Source organism: Acinonyx jubatus, chromosome E2 (assembly GCF_027475565.1).
Source record: "Acinonyx jubatus isolate Ajub_Pintada_27869175 chromosome E2, VMU_Ajub_asm_v1.0, whole genome shotgun sequence".
NCBI classification, from domain to species: domain Eukaryota; kingdom Metazoa; phylum Chordata; class Mammalia; order Carnivora; family Felidae; genus Acinonyx; species Acinonyx jubatus.
The window spans coordinates 55,459,401-55,478,291 of NC_069396.1; the positions used below are offsets into that span (position 1 = coordinate 55,459,401).

The following is an 18,891-nucleotide window of genomic DNA, read 5'->3' on the forward strand; positions in this document are numbered from 1 at the left end:
TCTGTAAAATCCCAGGGAGTGAAATTCTTCTTCTGAGCCAGGTTCCTGCATGGGAACAGGAGGTGTGAGGCACGTGTGTCACATTGGTTAAAATCCAATGTTCTCCACTTAACTTGAGTTCCCACTTAAAAATCATTATTTAGAATATTTACTTTTTAACAAGTTTCCAAGGGCTGAACTTAGAACACTAGAAGAGCTTTTTACGTAACATAGATCATTGCTATAAAGGCTGTGTATGTAGTACATTCTATATTCTTCATAAGTTGTTGAGAGTCAGTATTTTCATGGAAAAGATAAGGAGGCAGAGAAAGTTTGGTGATTTGTCAAATTCAAATGTTTTGACATTTGAATGGGAATGGGGAGATTAGAACCTGACTGGGCTGGTATGATGGCAGTGCCTTTAAACACAGTGCTGTTTTAACAAAGCTAATTAGATGTATTCTTCAAAATACAGGTGTATAGGGGCACCTGGGAGGCTTAGTCGCTTGAGCATCCAACTTTTGATTTTGGCTCAGGTCGTGATCTGAGGATATTTGCACTGAGTGTGGAACCTGCTTGGGATTGATTCTCATTCTCTCTCTCTCTCTCTCTCTCTCTCTCTCTCTTTCAATCTCGCATTGAATAAATATTAAAAAAAAAAATACAGGTCTATAGGTATGCCTGGATGGCTCAGTTGTAAGAGCATGTGACTCTTGATCTGGGAGTTGTGAGTTAGAGCCCACATCAGGTGTACAGATTACTTAAATAAATAAACTTTAAAAAACATTCAAAATACAGGCATATATTCAGACATTCTCATACCTTGTGATCTTATTTTAGATAAGTAGTATTTTTTCTAACATTTTTTCATTTATGTTTAAAGATTTCTTGTGTTGACCACTAACAAAAATGAATATTTAAATATCTCAATCAAATGTAGACTCACTGACTGTAGTATAATTCTAGGGACCTGCTCCATGACAAATTGTGTTTAAAGAAAAGAGTGTGTCGTTAGCTTTCTAGCGTATTGGCAATTGATCCACTATTTTTCTTTTATGACACCTACCATAGAAATCATTGAATGCCATGTCATGCCCTAAATAGTGAGACTTGAAATGCCAATATGTGATAAGCTGGTATAGAATAGAAACTCAATATTACTAATTTCAAATCTTAAGCTGCTCTGTTTACCACCACTTAAGAAAAGGTATTAGCAATAAGATCAGGTTTGTGAAAAATCAAAATGTAAGACTTACACAAGAGAATTTCTTAGCTTGGAAGTGTGTGTATTATATAAGTTGAGATTGTAGAGTTTGGGGTTAATATAAGAATAGTTTTAAACCAGAGAATACATCACAAGATATTTCCCGGGTAATAGTTGCTGTCTGAAACCCATTTTGTGACGTTACTATTTCAATTGCTTCCCCCTTAATTTGAAGAGGGACAACAGTCTCACCAAACTCAATAGACCAAGGATATATTCAGTAGGAAACAATTCTTGTCTCCATAGCTCTTCATACACCCAGAATTAGAGAAATCATTCCTATATCAGAAATTGCCTCTTGGATGCACTGGTTTTACACTAGTTTAGAGGATTCCTGTAGATTTATTTTAATCCTTATTACAAGCATGCAGATGTTAGAGTCACACTGCTACAAATCCTGAAAATGTAGTCTATGATTCCTGTACCCAGTCCTTAAGTACTTTAAAGTCTGTTTTCCTTATCACTTGGATTAAACACCAGTATTCACTGTCAGTTAGGATTACACTAAATCACATCAGGAGCCATCAGGTCTAGGAACCCATCTCCCTTTACTAGCTCAGCTCATGCCTCAGAATTATTCCTCCTTCCTGTGCGCCCTTGGCACTCAACCAGAAGACTCTCTCTTTCTGAGACCGTCACTTTCCAAAACTCCTGGTACCCCACTGTGCTTGCAGACTCTTCCTCTCAGACTGATAAAGAAAATACTCACTTGACTCCCTCCAGCCGCCAGGATGGTGGGCTCAGTGTGCTGGTCACGACAATCAGGATTTGTGTGATAGGGAGGGAGGCAGCCAGACCGTAAGATATGGGTTTGCAGTTCTATGATCTCACCTCCCTGCAGAATTATCTTTTCACCTGTAGCCACAGTGAGAGGACAGGCTTGGGGAACTGAGAATATTTGTGACAGGCTTTTTCCCCCAGTTGCTAATTGCTGAAAATAATGACAAGTTTCTAGTTATCAGCTCCTAAAAGACCTTTGCAAGTGTTAAGAGGGCTTTTTCTTTTCCTTAATGCCTGGAAGCAGACAGGGTCTCATAGGGAGGGAGCAGGAAATACTAAGGTCTGACAACACGTGTGGGACTGGCAGTAAGGCTGAGGTGTCTCATGGGCTTCTCTGCTCCCCTGAGTTGTTCATCCCAGAAGTGAGCCTTAACTAATTTTCAGGCCAGTGTTCTGTTTCATCATTTAAATTACGAGAACATAAACCAGACAATGTACCTCAGAAGGATTTTTAAAGCAGTTAAAAAATGTGGTTAAAAAAAGAACATAATAATCATTTATATTAGAAAACATTGGACTCTTTTCCCCCCAGAAGTCAGTGTCAATTAATTTGGTAGTTTAGGTGATATGGGATTTTTTTTTTCTTCCATAGAAGAAGTCTATAAAAACTTCCAATAGGAAGTCTAAACAGAACAATATCCATGGAACGTTAGAGATTTATAGGTGTCTGTTAGAAGACAAGCACTAAAATCAGATGGTTATTCAGGCTGATTGTATAATTTTTAAACTATGAAATAAGTTGATACTACTTCAAGACCGCTAATGGTGGAACTTCTACAATTAATCCATTGCTTTTTTTTTTTTTTTTTTTTTTTTTTTTGCCTAAGAAACAAATCCAGTATTTAACACTATTACACTATCCAGTTTCCCCAATTTACAAATCAGGGATTAGAGACATAATGATGATAACCCCTACACACACATACACTTTCACAATTGTAAATTTACACACATACATATCAACACACTCAAATATACACTTCTTAAACACATTCACACTCGCATGTACTTTCGGTGACAAACTCATGATCAGCCACAGTCACATTCCTAATGTGACTATGACACACAGCCCTAATAATCCCCAATAAGTCTTAAAAAGGGGTTCACGTGTAGAACAGTGGTAGCTCCAGAACTCTAGATACCTGCAAAGGGGACATATCTTGCTCATTTTACATCCTTCCATCCCTGTGATGTTATTTACTAACTGTAACATTTCAAAGATGCTGTGATAAGGCCACTTCAGGTTGAGGCACACAGTGGTAAAGTTGGGGTGTTGGGGATGTGCTGCTCTGCATGTGTGACAGAGAATGAGAATGTGGGATAGAGTGACCTACAACAAGGGCACAGGATGGGGGTATAGATATGGTTTAGAGAGCATGGGGATATGGGGAGACAGAAATTGAGGAGCAGAGGAAAGGGGTTTAAAAGATACAGGAGTGGTTGATTCATAGAGCAGTTAAAGGGTAGGTTTCGCTAAGTGAGGGGCAAATTGTGCAGAGAAGTTAAGGGTAGGAAGATACTGTGTGTGCTGGGTGAATAAGTGGTTTGGGATCCTGGGAAAGAAGGGCTTAATGGGAATGGGCAGGTAATGGGAGAAGGTGGTTAAGGAGAGTGGGTAAAAGGGACTTTACATCTTTGAGAGGTTAAAGACTGTGATGGGTGAGGGGGTATTACAAGTAGGGCATGCAGGTCCTGGGGGTGGTTAATGAGCCTAAACAGTGGCGAAGAGTAGAAGGGAAGGTAGAGCTGTGTGCCATGGTAATGAAGAGTGAGGCAAAATGGCGGAAGAGTGATGAACGGAGATTGGGAGGATACTTCCACCATGTGCTAAACAGCCCAGGGAAAGGGGCGGGGATTTCATGGTTGAGATGGTGTGTGAGGCTGTTGGGTGAGAGAAGAAAGCTGGGTGAATGGGGCCCAGGGCTGCTAGGTTCCAGGAGCACCGAGTTCAGTGGAAACAGACTGGGATCTCTAGAACAGAGGACTGATTTATGTCTAGGGAAAGGCAGCACTGGAGGGCTAACAGAAGGGTGATGGCTGGTGAAGAAAACTCGTCTGTGATATCTGGAATGCAGTAGGGTAGGAGGGGTGGAGATTTGAGTTCAGAGCACAATAGAGGAGTTTTGAAGGATCATATGGTGGTGAGGTCCTATGGAGTTTTAGGGGACGTTCAAGGTCAAGTGAGTGGGAGTGGGGAAAGCCAAAGGGTGGGGACAGATGGAGCCTGGAGTGATGGAGGTCACAGGGGAAGACTAGATATCGCTAATTCACTCACCACATTCATTAATTCCCTCATTTACATTTGACTCACAACTTAATCTTGGAAAGATTCTAGGTTTAATTCACAAGGCAAAAAAACTTAGGCATAAAATACCTGAAATTGACCTTGAGTACCTCACAGTTAATGGTGAAAATCCCTTTGTTCCACTGTTGCTAGAATATAATATGTGCTTTATTAAAATATGAGACAGAGCAAGGTAAAACTTAAATTTCTAAGTATTCTTTTTCCTTTTATTTTTTCCCCTTATTGGAAACCATTTGAAGAGTTGTACTATTTTTGTAGATTTACTGAAATTTATTTTAAACCTATGTTTTCATTGAGAAGAATCACTGGTCTCATAATGTGGCCAATACATCTCCACCCACTGTTGTAACTGGGAGGTTTATGTCATGTCGCATTACAAGAGGGACTTTGCAGGGGCGCCTGGGTGGCTTAGTCGGTTAAGTGGCCGACTTAGGCTCAGGTCATGATCTCACGGTCCGTGAGTTCGAGCCCTGCATCGGGCTCTGTGCTGACAGCTCAGAGCCTGGAGCCTGCTTCAGATTCTGTGTCTCCCTCTCTCTGACCCTCCCCCGTTCATGCTTTGTCTCTCTCTGTCTCAAAAATAAATAAACGTTAAAAAAAATTTACAAGAGGGACTTTGCAGATGTCCTTAAGGTTCTGCGTGTAGGTGATAAAGTGACCACAAAAAGGGTTTATCGAATGGGCACAATGTAACCAGATGAAGTCTTAGACCAAGGAGTAAGTTAGAGATGAGAGGCCTGAGGGTTTCTTCCCATGCTGTGACTCTCTTTGGAGACAGGTGACTAGTGGCACATGGAAACCATGAGGAGGAAATAATTTCTGCCAATAACCAAAGGATCTTGGAACCCGAATTCTTCCCTAGTGTTACACAGAAGAGCCCATGTGGGTTGCCCTCTGGATTTTTGATTTTTGAGCTTCTAAGCAGCGTACCCAGCCAAGCCTACAGAACTTCTGATTTATGAACTGTGAGACCATAAGTGGGTGTTATATTAGCCACTAAGTATGTGGCAATTTGTTAGGTTGGAAATACAAAATATGCATACCTCATTTTGTTATTCTTCACTTTGTTTTGCTTCAGTTGAAACTTTCTGGTAACCCCTCCTCCAGCAAATCTATCAGTACCATTGTTCTAACAGCAGTTGCTCACTTTGTGTCTCTGTCACGTTTTGGTAATTCCTGCAATAGTCCAAACTTTTCCATTAATATATTTGTGATGGTGATCTGTGATTGGTGATCTTTGAGGTTACTATTGTAATTGCTTTGAGGTGCCACAAACCACAGCCACGTAAGACGACAAACTTAATCGATAAATGTTGTGTGTGTTCTGAGTGCTCCACTGGCCAGCTATGTCCCCGTCTCTCTCTCTCTCTCCCCAGACCTCCTTATTCCCTCAGACACAACAGCATTGAGATCAGGCGACTTAATATAAATTTATTTATTCAGAGAAAGGGGGGAGGAGCAGAGAGAGAGGGAGTGGCTTCCAAGTGTAAGGAAGAGTCACATGCCTCTCAGCTTAAATCAAAAGCTAGAAATGATTAAGCTTAGTGAGAAGGCATGTCGAAGGCCAAAACAGGCTGAAAGCTGGGTCTGTCGTACCAAACAGCCAAACTGTGAATGCAAAGGAAAAAGTTCTTGAAGGAAGTTAAAAGTGCTAGTCCAGTGAACACACAAATAAGAAGGCAAAAGAGCCTACGCTGATATGGAGAAATCTGTCATGGTCTGCAGAGAAGATCAAAACAGCCACAACATTCCCTTAAGCCAAAGCCTAATCCAGCGCAAGGCCCTGACTCCCTTCAATTCTGTGAAGGCCATGAGAGAGGCATGGAGGTGGCAGATGAGCAGTCTGAAGCTAGCGGAGGTGGTTCAGGAAGCTGAAGGAAAGAAGCCATCTCCGTAACATCACAAGGTGAAGCAGCAAGTGCTGATGTAGAAGCTGCAACAAGTTGTCCAGAGCTCACTAAGATCTTTTGTGAATGTGGCTACACCAAACAACAGATTTCCAGTGTAGACGAAACAACCTTCAACTGGAAGAAGATGTCATGTACGACTTTCATTGCTAGAGAGGAGAAGTCAATGCCTGGCTTCAAAGCCTCTGAGGACAGGCTGACTCCTTTTAGAGGAGTCTCTCTCTGTCAAAATAAATAAAACATTTTTTTAAAAAGAACATTTCTGATTCATGAGAAGAGCTCAAAATATCAATATGAGCAGGAGTTCGGAAGAAGTTGATTCCAACCCTCATGGATGAAGTTGAAGGGTTCAAGACTTCAGGGAGGAACCTACTGCAGATGTGGTGGAAACAGCAAGAGAACCTGAATTAGAAGTTTGGGGGCACCTGGGTGGCTCAGTCGGTTAAGCGTCTGGCTTCAGCTCAGGTCATGATCTTCTGGTTCATGAGTTTCAGCCCTGCGTCAGGGTCTGTTCTGACAGCTTGGAGCCTGGAGCCTGCTTTGGATTCTGTGTCTTCCTCTCTTTCTGCCCCTCCCCTGCTTGTGTGTGTGCGTGCATGCTCTCTCTTTGTCTCTCTCTCAAAAATAAATAAACATTTAAAAAAAAGTGGAACTTGAAGATGGAACTGAATTGCTGCAATCACATGATAAAATTTTAATGGATGAAAAGTTGCTTTTTATGGATAAGCAATAAAAGTAGTTTCTTGAGTTGGGATCTACTCCTGGTGATGATGCTGTGGAAGATTGTTGAAATGACCACAAAATCTTTAGAATATTAAATAGACTTAGGAGATAAAGCAGCAGCAAGGCTTGGGTGGATGGACTCCAATTTTGAAAGTAGTTCTGCTGGGTGAAATGCTATGGAACAGCACCACGTGCTACAGAGAAATTGTTCGTGAAAAGAAGAGTCAATCCATGTGGCAAACTTCACTGTTCTCTTATTTTAAGAAATTGTCACAGCCACCCCTCTGCAATCACCACTCTGACAAGTCAGCAGCCAAATCAACATGGAGGCAAGACCCTGTCCACCAGCAAAAAGATCACAACTCAATGAAAGCTCAGATGATGGTTAGCACGTTGTAGCAATAAAGTATTTTAAAATTAAGGTATATATACTTTTGTTAGACATAATGCTATTGCATACTCAATAGACTACAGTGTCACGTAAACATTTATATGCACTAGGAAACCAAAACATTTACTTGACTTGCTTTATTGTGATACTCACTTTGTCAGCGTTGTCTAGAGCAAAACCCACAATATTTCTGGTATGCCTGTACATGTAGAAATAAATGTAATTATAAAATAGTTATAGAACGAAGTAAAAGAAATCCCATGTTAATTATCCCACATCCAGTTTTAGCTGTTTGTCTTGTATCCTCCTTTTTTTTTTTAATATATGAAATTTATTGTCAAATTGGTTTACATGCAACACCCAGTGCTCATCCCAAAAGATGCCCTCTTCAATACCCATCACCCACCCTCCCCTCCCTCCCACCCCCCATCAGCCCTCAGTTTGTTCTCAGTTTTTTAAGAGTCTCTTATGCTTTGGCTCTCTTCCACTCTAACCTCTCTCTTTTTTTTTTTCCTTCCCCTCCCCCATGGGTCCCTGTTAAGTTTCTCAGGATCCACATAAGAGTGAAAACATAATGGTATCTGTCTTTCTCTGTATGGCTTATTTCACTTAGCATCACACTCTCCAGTTCCATCCATGTTGCTACAAAGGGCCATATTTCATTCTTTCTCATTGCCACATAGTACTCCATTGTGTATATAAACCACACTTTCTTTATCCATTCATCAGTTGATGGACATTTAGGCTCTTTCCATAATTTGGCTATTGTTGAGAGTGCTGCTATAAACATTGGGGTGCAAGTGCCCCTATGCATCAGTACTCCTGTATCCCTTGGGTAAATTCCTAGCAGTGCTATTGCTGGGTCATACGGTAGGTCTATTTTTAATTTTCTGAGGAACCTCCACACTGTTTTCCAGAGTGACTGCACCAATTTGCATTCCCACCAACAGTGCAAGAGGGTTCCCGTTTCTCCACATCCTCTCCAGCATCTATAGTCTCCTGATTTGTTCATTTTGGCCACTCTGACTGGCGTGAGGTGATATCTGAGTGTGGTTTTGATTTGTATTTCCCTGATGAGGAGCGACGTTGAGCACCTTTTCAAGTGCCTGTTGGCCATCCAGATGTCTTCTTTAGAGAAGTGTCTATTCATGTTTTCTGCCCATTTCTTCACTGGGTTATTTGTTTTTCGGGTGTGGAGTTTGGTGAACTCTATAGATTTTGGATACTAGCCCTTTGTCCGATATGCCATTTGCAAATATCTTTTCCCATTCCGTTGGTTGCCTTTTAGTTTTGTTGGTTGTTTCCTTTGCTGTGCAGAAGCTTTTTATCTTCATAAGGTCCCAGTAGTTCATTTTTGCTTTTAATTCCCTTGCCTTTGGGGATATGTCAAGTAAGAAATTGCTACAGCTGAGGTCAGAGAGGTCTTTTCCTTCTTTCTCCTCTAGGGTTTTGATGGTTTCCTGTCTCACATTCAGGTCCTTTATCCTTTTTGAGTTTATTTTTGTGAATGGTGTGAGAAAGTGGTCTAGTTTCAACCTTCTGCATGTTGCTGTCCAGTTCTCCCAGCACCATTTGTTAAAGAGACTGTCTTTTTTTCCATTGGATATTCTTTCCTGCTTTGTCAAAGATTAGTTGGCCATACGTTTGTGGGTCTAGTTCTGGGGTTTCTATTCTATTCCATTGGTCTATGTGTGTGTTTTTGTGCCAATTGTATCCTCCTTCTTATGGAATTTTAGACTATGCCCCAAATTGTATGAAAAATATACACACACAGCATTAACATTCTTTTTTTCTTGGTTCAATATTTCCATAAATATTATCATATTACACTTATTCAATAATTTTTCCTTCCTCAATCAGTGACCTAGGAAGGAGATATTCTTATACCAAATCCTCTGAAATGCTACATCATATTCCATGTTGATTACCAATGAACCATCTTTTTGAAACACCTTCTATTTATACATGTCCAGGGCTAAATATGTCTGTCACCTGCTGTCAGACACATTATGACAAATAGATCATTAATCATATTGATCTGTGCACATGTGGGTTATCCATATGGTTCTGAGACATGGGATTCCTTCACCATCATGAGCACACTTTCACTATTGACGGGGAATTGCTAATAGGTCCTTGCACTTGGATATAAAACATAATGTCCCACCAACTGTGACTTCACATGCCACACCATATATTTTTTATTTCCTTTTCTGTTCTGGGGCTTCCTGTACCTCTTCCCCAGCGTGGCAGGGCCTCAGAAAGAGTGGAGGCTTCCCAGGAAAAAGGGACTGGAGAGAGGAATTCTTACATTGAAATGTGGGGATCTTCTACCCTGCAGACCCAGGTGTTTATGCAGAGCAATGCTGTGATTCTGGCCCCTGGGTTCCCACTGAGTCCCAGGGACTTACTCCTCACATGCTAGTGCTCCAAGTAGTCCCCACCCAAATGCCACACATTAGATTATGTGTCCAAAAGACTCCCAGCACATCCCTGCTCCATACTGGCCACGAAAGCCAGTAGAGGAAGCTGGTCCCTCCAAAGACCTCAGCCTATGAACCACTTACCTAGAATGCACTTGGCCTCAAGAGCACAGGTCTGAGTCAGAGCCCAGACACTCCTAAGACCAGAATCTGTAGCACAAAACTGTTCTTTCCACCAACTCGATACCATCCCCTCCATGGGTGCTTCATTGTTCCTCCCCTATTTTAATTCTCTTCCTTCCCATGGATGTATGGGGAGATAGGTAAGATAAATCCATTATTGGTGGGTGCCCAAAGACAGAGGTGCATACCTGAATCCAGTGCTTCCTGTAAATCACCTGCCTGAAATCTAACATCAAGGTCCTGGAACTGGACCCCCAGAACCATCTTGCATGGTATAAATGAATAGGGCTCCCCATAGACCCTATTCTAAATTGGCCCTTCACAGATGCCTCTAGATTACCTGGTACTTCTAGCATAACTGTTGGGTCACAAACTCATGAGCTTCTGGGTGAAATCTGAAACTGGCAGTCCACAGAGGGTAGACAGACACTGAAGAAAGAGGCAGGCCACTCAGTTTGGTAGGTGGCAGCTTCAATGAGCAAAGGAACTTAAGAGGCTTGTCTTGGGTGGCCACAAGATGAGTAGATCTTCATACCCATCTGCCAGAATCTTAGAAGTTTATGGAGTGGTTTTAGCAGGATTTAGTCACGTGCACTGCACAGATGGTCTCAACAACCTCTTACTCTCAAGGCTATGTCGTTGGAACAGCTCCCACTAGGCACAGTGGGCAGAGTGTACGTTCCAAGGGAAGGAGAGGGAATGAGGAGCCTGTTGCCTAGGGCAAGCTCTTAAGTCAAGCGGTGGTCACATCTTCTTGATGACCTCTTCCACCAATAACACAAAGTTCAGCCCTAAACTCAAATTCCCTCAAATCTTTACCCAAGAATGAATGCTTCTGGCTGTATAGGATCTGCAGGACATAACAGAAGAAGCATTTTAGAAACTTAAAAAAATTTTTTTTAATGTTTTTATTTATTTTTGAGACAGAGGGAGACAGACCGTGAGCGGGGGAGGGGCAGAGAGAGAGGGAGTCACAGAATCTGAAGCAGGCTCCAGGCTCTGAGCTGTCAGCACAGAGTGAGACGTAGGGCTCGAACTCATAGACTATGAGATCATGACCTGAGCTGAAGTCCAATGCTTAACCGACTGAGCCACCCAGAAGCACCTAGTTATTTTAAATGTTTGTTTATTTTTGAGAGAGAAAAAAGAGAGAGAGAGAGAGCAGGGGAGGGGCAGAGAGCCAGGGACAGAGGATCTGTAGCAGGCTCTGTGCTGACAGCAGATAGCCTGATGTGGGGCTTGAACTCAATAACTGTGAGATCATGACCTGAGCTGAAGTCAGATGCTCAACCAATTGAGCCACTCAGGTGTCCCAAGTTACAGTTATTTTAAATACTTGATATGAAAAAATTAATTTAGGAAGAATAAGAAAATATAACAGGTATAATGAAGATTGGACACGAACTTGTTGAATCCATTCTTAAATATATGCACTTTTGTATTAGCCGTAAAGGCTACTTCTAAATAAGTAAAAAAAAAAAAAAAAAAAAATTAGTGTATTCATTTGGGTATTTTTCCAAGAGAGATACCTCAAATTTAAGGATTCACATAAAAAAAATGAAAAATGTGTTTCATGTAAATTTAAACAACTAATGTCTGGATACACATATCAAATAAAATAGAATTTAATGTTAAAGCAGTTTGCTATTATTTTTCATTAATTTACAATTTTCCAATGTTTTGGATGCAAAACAAACATAATTTGATCTTAAATGTATACTTGTGCATTTATAAACACAACAATCATGAATACACATATGTATATACATTCAAATACAAATACACAGATGGAAATACACACAAGCATATCATTTAGTGTGTAATGTGTTGTACATATCTTTAAGTGTACCGTGAGTTTAAGATATGTTTCTCATTTCTTTGATAGAACATAATATATATATATATATATATATATATATATATCAGGCAAAACAAATTCTTTGTTTCTAATATTTAAAACTTCAGTTCCTCCTATTAGCTTTATGATATAAATATAGCGGAAAACAGTATTAAAATAATTTGTAAAATTGTAGAAATGTCTATTTTCTTCCTTTCAATAGCCACAGGCCAAAAATTACACATCAATAAAGTGGGTTCATGGTTTACCCCTCCAAATGGCCATTCCCCCATCACTTCTTGAGTAATGGAAGACACTGCCCTAACCTTATCCTTTACCTCTGGGTCATGGGATTGCACCTTGGGAACGTATTTCTGCCAACATGCCCAACTGGCATCTTCACATCATAGAAAGAAACTACCTTATGCAGATTCCCAAATCCATAAAATTTTATCCCAAGTGGAACGCATTTTTAATAAGCAACACTTTGCACAATATTTTTTAAAAATCTGCAAAATTATATCTCATTTGTCTGACTTCAGTTTAAATGGCTACTTCCCCATGAAAATGTTTTAAATATACTCCTCTCCTTTCATAATGTCTTACTTCAAATGACTAGGGTCTCTGTGAAGATGTAATGTAAAATTCATTACTTATCCCTCAATGGCTGTACTATCTGAAATTGAATTTACCCACCAATTTCACTTACTGCTCTTCAGTTTTCAGTTTCTTGAATGACAATCTATATTGGTGCTCCTGTTTTAGGGAACTTTTCCCACAATCTTATTAGCACTCAATGTCTGGAAAATTTGTGTCAGGTTGAAAGCTGTATCCTTTTTGTCTTTTTAAAAGTCTTACTTATTTTGAGAGAGCACATGAGTGAGGGACAGGCAAAGAGAAAGAATCGCAAGTAGGCTCCCCAATGTCAGCACACAGCACAACACAGGGCTCGATCTCACAAACCATGAGATCATGATCTGAGCTGAAACCAAGAGTTGGATGCTTAACCAACTGAGTCATCCAGATGCCCTGAAAGTTGTATTCTTAATGACTTCTTTATAATCTCCAAATTGTTTCTGGAATAATCACTTTATAGAAGCTGAACTCCTCCACAGCAAACATTAATAAATTTCAATTACATAGGACCACCTGGGTTGCTCAGTCGTTTAAGTGTCCGACTTTGGCTTAGGTCATGAACTCACAGTTCATGAGTTCAAGCCCCACATCGGGCTCTGTGCTGACAGCTCAGAGCCTGGAGCCTGCTTCGGATTCTGTGTCTCCCTCTCTCTCTCTCTGTTCCGCCCCCACTGGAGCTCTGCCTGTCTCTCTCTCTCTCTCTCAAAAATAAATAAAGATTAAAATTTCAAAAATAAATAAGTAAATAAATAAATTTCAATTACATAAATATTAACATGATTATATTCCATTTACAGTTGCCATTCACATTATTTACTTAGGAGCAGAAGGTTGGTCATTCTTGTTTGCTACTCTTGTGACTATTTCATAGCTGTGTTTCTACACTGAAGGGGATTGTGAATAAACAAATAACCATTTGAATAAACATACAGTTTACATATTTGTGACAAGTTTAAGTGATTTGTGTTCCTTTATAAGGAAAGCAGAGTGTAGACACTCTGGGGCCATAACTCATGAGCATGCAGGGGCTGACCGTAGGGAAACATGCAGCGATTAGTGTAGAAGTGTTCCTCAGCCACAGGCTGGGGTTGTTAAACACTACCACACAAATGTGCAAGAATGACAGTGCCCACAAGGACACAGAGGTGCTCACCAGGACAAGGATGCTTTGGGTGGCTCTCGTCTCAGGGGAGGATCTGGTGGAGAGATTGTTCCTAAGAATGTATTGGACCTGCTGCTTGTGCCTGCTTGCGCAGGATGAAGGCCATGGAGCCACTGGCCCAGATTGTGAGCCCCAAACAGAAACCATCATGGGATAATCCTGATGCTACATACAGTGACTGTACTATATAGCTACTACTTATGCAATAGCAGTAGCCATCATCTCTTTTCCTTGTTATGGTTGTGTTGCTCCTTTTTCTGGTCATAAAGAAAAGAACCATAATATTTAGCATCATGTTCAGGACCCAGCAGAGGATGTTGGAGGTGCCCAGGTGCTTAAGAGCTTTCACTTTAAGCCCTGCCCACCTGGAGTCCACAGGACTGATCATGATCACCTGGAAAACAGTCAAGAGGCAGATGGTTCCAATGGCCACATTCCTGCCCACTTTGTGAACATAGAAAACAAGTTTGCATTCAAAATCGCTAAGGGAATGTTCCACGTCCAAACCTACCATGTTTGGGGGATTCCTTTGGAAAAAAATAACTAAGAGATTGGCCACAATCAGGTGCTTGAGAATCAGATCTGTGGACATTGCCCTGCATTCTCTCAAGTGAAGGAAAAGATAATGGCAAAGAAGAGAGAAATTCCCCAGAACCCCAACTATCGTCTGTAATAGAAAGATCAATCTCATTGCCAAATCCCTGTTGGCCTTTCTCCCAGTTCCCAGGGAGCAATAGTCATCTTCTAAGCCAGAGATTCCTGTGTGGGGACGTGAGGCATGATTACATGTGTCATGTCAGCTTGAATTCAATATTTTCTTCTTACTTTAGCTCCCACTTAGAAATAATTGTTTACAATTAACACATTTTAACGGGTTTTCATGTATTGACTGTTAATGTTAGGTACTTTCTACAGAGTATGATTAATACTAGAAAAGGTGTGTATGTACATCCTGGATTCTTCACAACTTCATGAGAGTGTCAGTATGAGCATTTTCATGGACAAAATAAGGAGCGCTGAGATGGAGAAAGGTTAGTGATTTGTCAAATTCAAAGTCTTTATGGGAATGGGGACATTTGAACCTGACTGGGCTGGTATAATGGCAGTGCCTTTAAGCACAATGCTGTTCTAACAAAGCTAGTTAGATGTATTCTTCAAAATACAAGTGTATATTTAGATGTTTTTGTAAATATAATTTTATACTTGGCATTTTTATATTTTTGTAACAAGTTTCCATTTATGTGTAAATTTTTATTATATAGGCTAAGACCTATTATGAATAAGGTTATAAATATCTTCATAAAATCTAGGTGCACTGATTGTAGTATAATTGTATACAGACCTGCTCCATGACAAGTTATATTGAAAGAATGCACTACTGGCTGTGTGGATTGGCCACAGAAACACTAATTTGCTTTTATATCAGCAATGAAATGACACCTATCACAAAAATCACTTAATGCTCTATTATGCTCTGAGCTATGGAACTTGAAACACCAATATGTGATAAAGTACTATAGAGTAGAAACTCAGTATCACTAATTTCAAGTTCCAAACCAATGTGTTTAGTAACATAGCTTAAGAAAACACATTGACGGGGCATATGGGTGGCTCAGTTGGTTAAGCATCCGACTCTTGATTTTGGCTCAGGTCATGATCCCAGGGTTGTGAGATTGAGCCCCACATCAGGCTCTGTTCTGACAATGTGGATCCTGCTTGAGATTCTCTCTCTGCCTCCCTTCCTCTGCCCCTCCTCTACTTATACACTCTCTCTCTCTCAAATAAATTAATTTAAAAAAAGAAAACACATTGGAAATAAGGCAAGCTTTGTTAAACATGTTTACCTGTGACACATATATAAAATGAAATCTCTAAGATGTGAAAACTTGTACATTTTATAAATTGAAATTTCAGAGCTTGTGATTGATATGATAATATTTAAAAAATTTTTTTAATGTTTTTATTTTATTTTTGAGACAGAGAGAGACAGAGCATGAGCAGGGGAGGGGCAGAGAGAGAGAGGGAGACACAGAATCCGAAGCAGACTTCAGGCTCTGAGCTGTCAGCACAGAACTCAACACGGGGCTCGAACTCACAGACCGTGAGATTATGACCTGAGCTGATGTCAGACGCTTAACCGACTGAGCCACCCAGGTGCCCCGATATGATAAAATTTTAAAATGGAGAATTGCTCACAAGATAGTTTTGTGTCTAATGGTCATGTGAAATCCATTTTGTAATATTGTCATTTCTTTAAGTGCTCCTCCCCTAATTCAAAGATGGAAAAATGGTCTTACTAACATCAACAGATCATGGATATTTTCAATAGGAAAAAATTAATGTCTCTACTAATCATGTCACACACCCTGAGTTGGAGAAACATTTCTCCTCCAGCCATTGTCATTCATATGCACTGCTTCTGCAAAGGATTTGATAATTCTGTAGATTTTTTTCTAGCGTTTATTAACCATGGGGGTGTTATAGGCACCTGTAGTAATCCTGACCCACACTAGTAAGGTAGCCTGACTGCAGATCTATTTTAGAACTACAGCCATGATTCACATTAAAAGTCCCATTTCATTATCACTTGGATTAAACACCAACTGTCACTGTCAGGGTTATACTAAATCACATCAGGAACCATCAGGGATTGGTGAAAGTCTAGGACCCTGTCTCTCTTTACCAATTCAACTCAAGCATCAGAATTATTCCTCCTTCCTGTGTGGCTTTGGCACTGGACCAGGCTGAAACCCAGAAGCGCCATTTTGTTTCCCCAATATGATCACTTACCTAGACTCCTGATACCCCTCTTTGCTTGCAGACTCTGCCCCCTTAGACTGAAATAGAAATATTCACTGGAGTCTCTCTGGCTGCCAGGACAGGGGGGTTAACACGATGGTCACCACAGCTAGTATCATGTGAGAGAGAGGTTAAGCTGCCAGACCACTAGATACAGACTTGCGGTTCTGTGATGTCGCTTCCCTATGGAACTACAATTTTCTCTTCACCTGCATCCACAGTGAGAGTACAGGTTTGGGGGCGACAAACTGTTTTTCCCAATTATTAATTGCTGAAAACAACAGCAGGTTTCTAGTTATCATCTCCAAAGAGACCTTTGCAAGTATTTGGAGGGCTCTTTCTTCTCCTTGATCCCTGGAGGCAGACAGGGTCTCATAGGGAGGAAGGAGGAAATACTGAAGTCTGACACGTGTGGGACTAGCCATGAAACACGTGTGTCTTGTCGCGACCGGCGCGACAAACACCGAGATCAGGGTCCTGAGGGTAGGGGAATGTAAGAAAAAAAGAGAAGCCAGTTTGGGAACAGGAGGGTCCCCTGGGCTGATGGCCCAAGTGACGACTTTATTGTTGCCGTACACAATCTTTTATATCAAGACTCTTATGGGTCAGGCCATTCTAAGAATAAACAGGTTTCGCATGAGCGCTGCCAACCAAAACATTTAGTTCCGTGTACATTGTGAACTTTCTAAACGGGTCACCGCAAGACCCTGTTGATAGATTGCTAGCGAAGCACAGTTCCCATGTTTGTTCCTATTTGACCCAGGGTAGAAAGGGGTAACATTACTGCCAACACCCACAGACCACAGGCTTCAGGAATTAGATTTCTCAGCCTTGGCAAGGCTTTTGTATGCCTTTGTAAGTGGTGGAACGGGAAGGGGAACCACTTCAACAGGGAGCCGTTGCTCAACCTGGTCTTAGCATGGCACCGGGGTCCGGCCTCCTACAGTGTCTCACTGAATTCTCTGTTCCCTTGAAAAGTTTTTCTTCCCCAAATAAATTATTTCTAGTCTTCGGGCCAGATATATTGCAGAATATAGTGTACCAATATTCACCATTTCTCCCACCCATGTAATATAGGAAATCTAAACAGAGTAATAACTGTAGAGGAGCACCTGGGAGGCTCAGTTGGTTAAGCGTCCCACCCTTGATCCCAGGGTCCTGAGTTCAAGCCCTGCATTGAGCTCCATGATGGGTGTGAAGCCTACTTATTTTAATAATAATAATAATAACAACAACAACCATAGAAACACACAAGTTCATGAGCCTTTCACCAATGAAAGCGTGCTTTTTTTCAGACAGGATTAGATAATTAAAATTTGTTTAACATTTATTTATTTTTGAAAGACAGAGAGAGATAGAGCACTACTGGGGGAGGGGCAGAGAGAGAGACACACACAGAATCCGAAGCAGGCTCCAGGCTCCAAGGTGTCAGCACAGAGCCCGACGCAGGGCTCGAACTCATGAACCATGAGATCATGACCTGAGATGAAGCTGGATGCTTAACCAACTGAACCACCCAGGCGCCCCTGGGATCAGATAATTTAAAGAGATAGTTTTACAATCCTTTAATTAGCATATAAGCAAATATTATTTCCTTAATCCAAGAGCATTGAATGGTTACATTGGTCCTCAAGCTTTATTATCTTTTTAATTTTTTTAATATTTATTTATTTTTGAGAGACAGAAAGACAGAGCATGAGTGGGAGTAGGACAGTGAGAATAAGACACAGAATCTGACGCAGGCTCCAGGCTCTCAGCTGTCAGCACAGAGCCAGACGCAGCGCTCAAATTCATGAACCGTGAGATCATGACCTGGGCTGAAGTCAGATGCAAAACTGAGCCACCCAGGCGCCCCTCAAGCCTTATTTATTTATTTTATTTACTTATTTTTTAACGTTTAATTAATTAATTTATTTATTTATTCATTTATTTATTTATTGAGAGACAGAGCATGAACGGGGGAGGGGAGAGAGATAGGGAGACGCAGAATCTGAAGCAGGCTCCAGGCTTTGAGCTGTCAGCACAGAGCCCAAGGCGGGGCTCAGACCCACAAACCGCGAGATCATGACCTGAGCTGAACTGACTGAGCCACCCGGGTGCCCCTATTTTTTTTTTTTAATGTTTTTTGCTGAATGTTTAGTAATGAGCCTGATTGCTTTCATAATTGATTTTAAAAATATGAGTCCAAATTAATCCTTTTGTTTTTCCTTCAAACAAATCCACAATATGATCTAGCTCCTCTATCTAAAGCCCCTACTTTCCAAGTGTGGGATTAGAATCCTGATGGTGCTCAGTTTCTCGTCTACATGTGCTTTCCAGCCTTCCACACAGATGGAAACGCACACATGTGTTCACACACAGACAAATGCAGTCGCACGCGCTCACTTACTTGAACACATATACACTCACACTTTCTGTAACAAACTCTCACTCGTCCCAAACTCACTATATATAAACACACACACTGTATATACACATATGCACAGTGTGTCATACACACTA

The 18,891-nt window shown here is 40.9% G+C and overlaps 1 protein-coding gene across 1 annotated transcript; it reads right to left on the reverse strand.

Annotated features, from left to right (window-relative positions):
- Positions 1-13,380: 13,380 nt before the first annotated feature.
- LOC106974902 (vomeronasal type-1 receptor 4-like) lies at positions 13,381-17,444 on the reverse strand. Its single transcript, XM_053210105.1, is given in 3 exon segments — positions 13,381-13,671; positions 13,673-14,349; positions 17,432-17,444. Coding segments are annotated over 3 exon segments (981 nt in total).
- Positions 17,445-18,891: the final 1,447 nt, after the last annotated feature.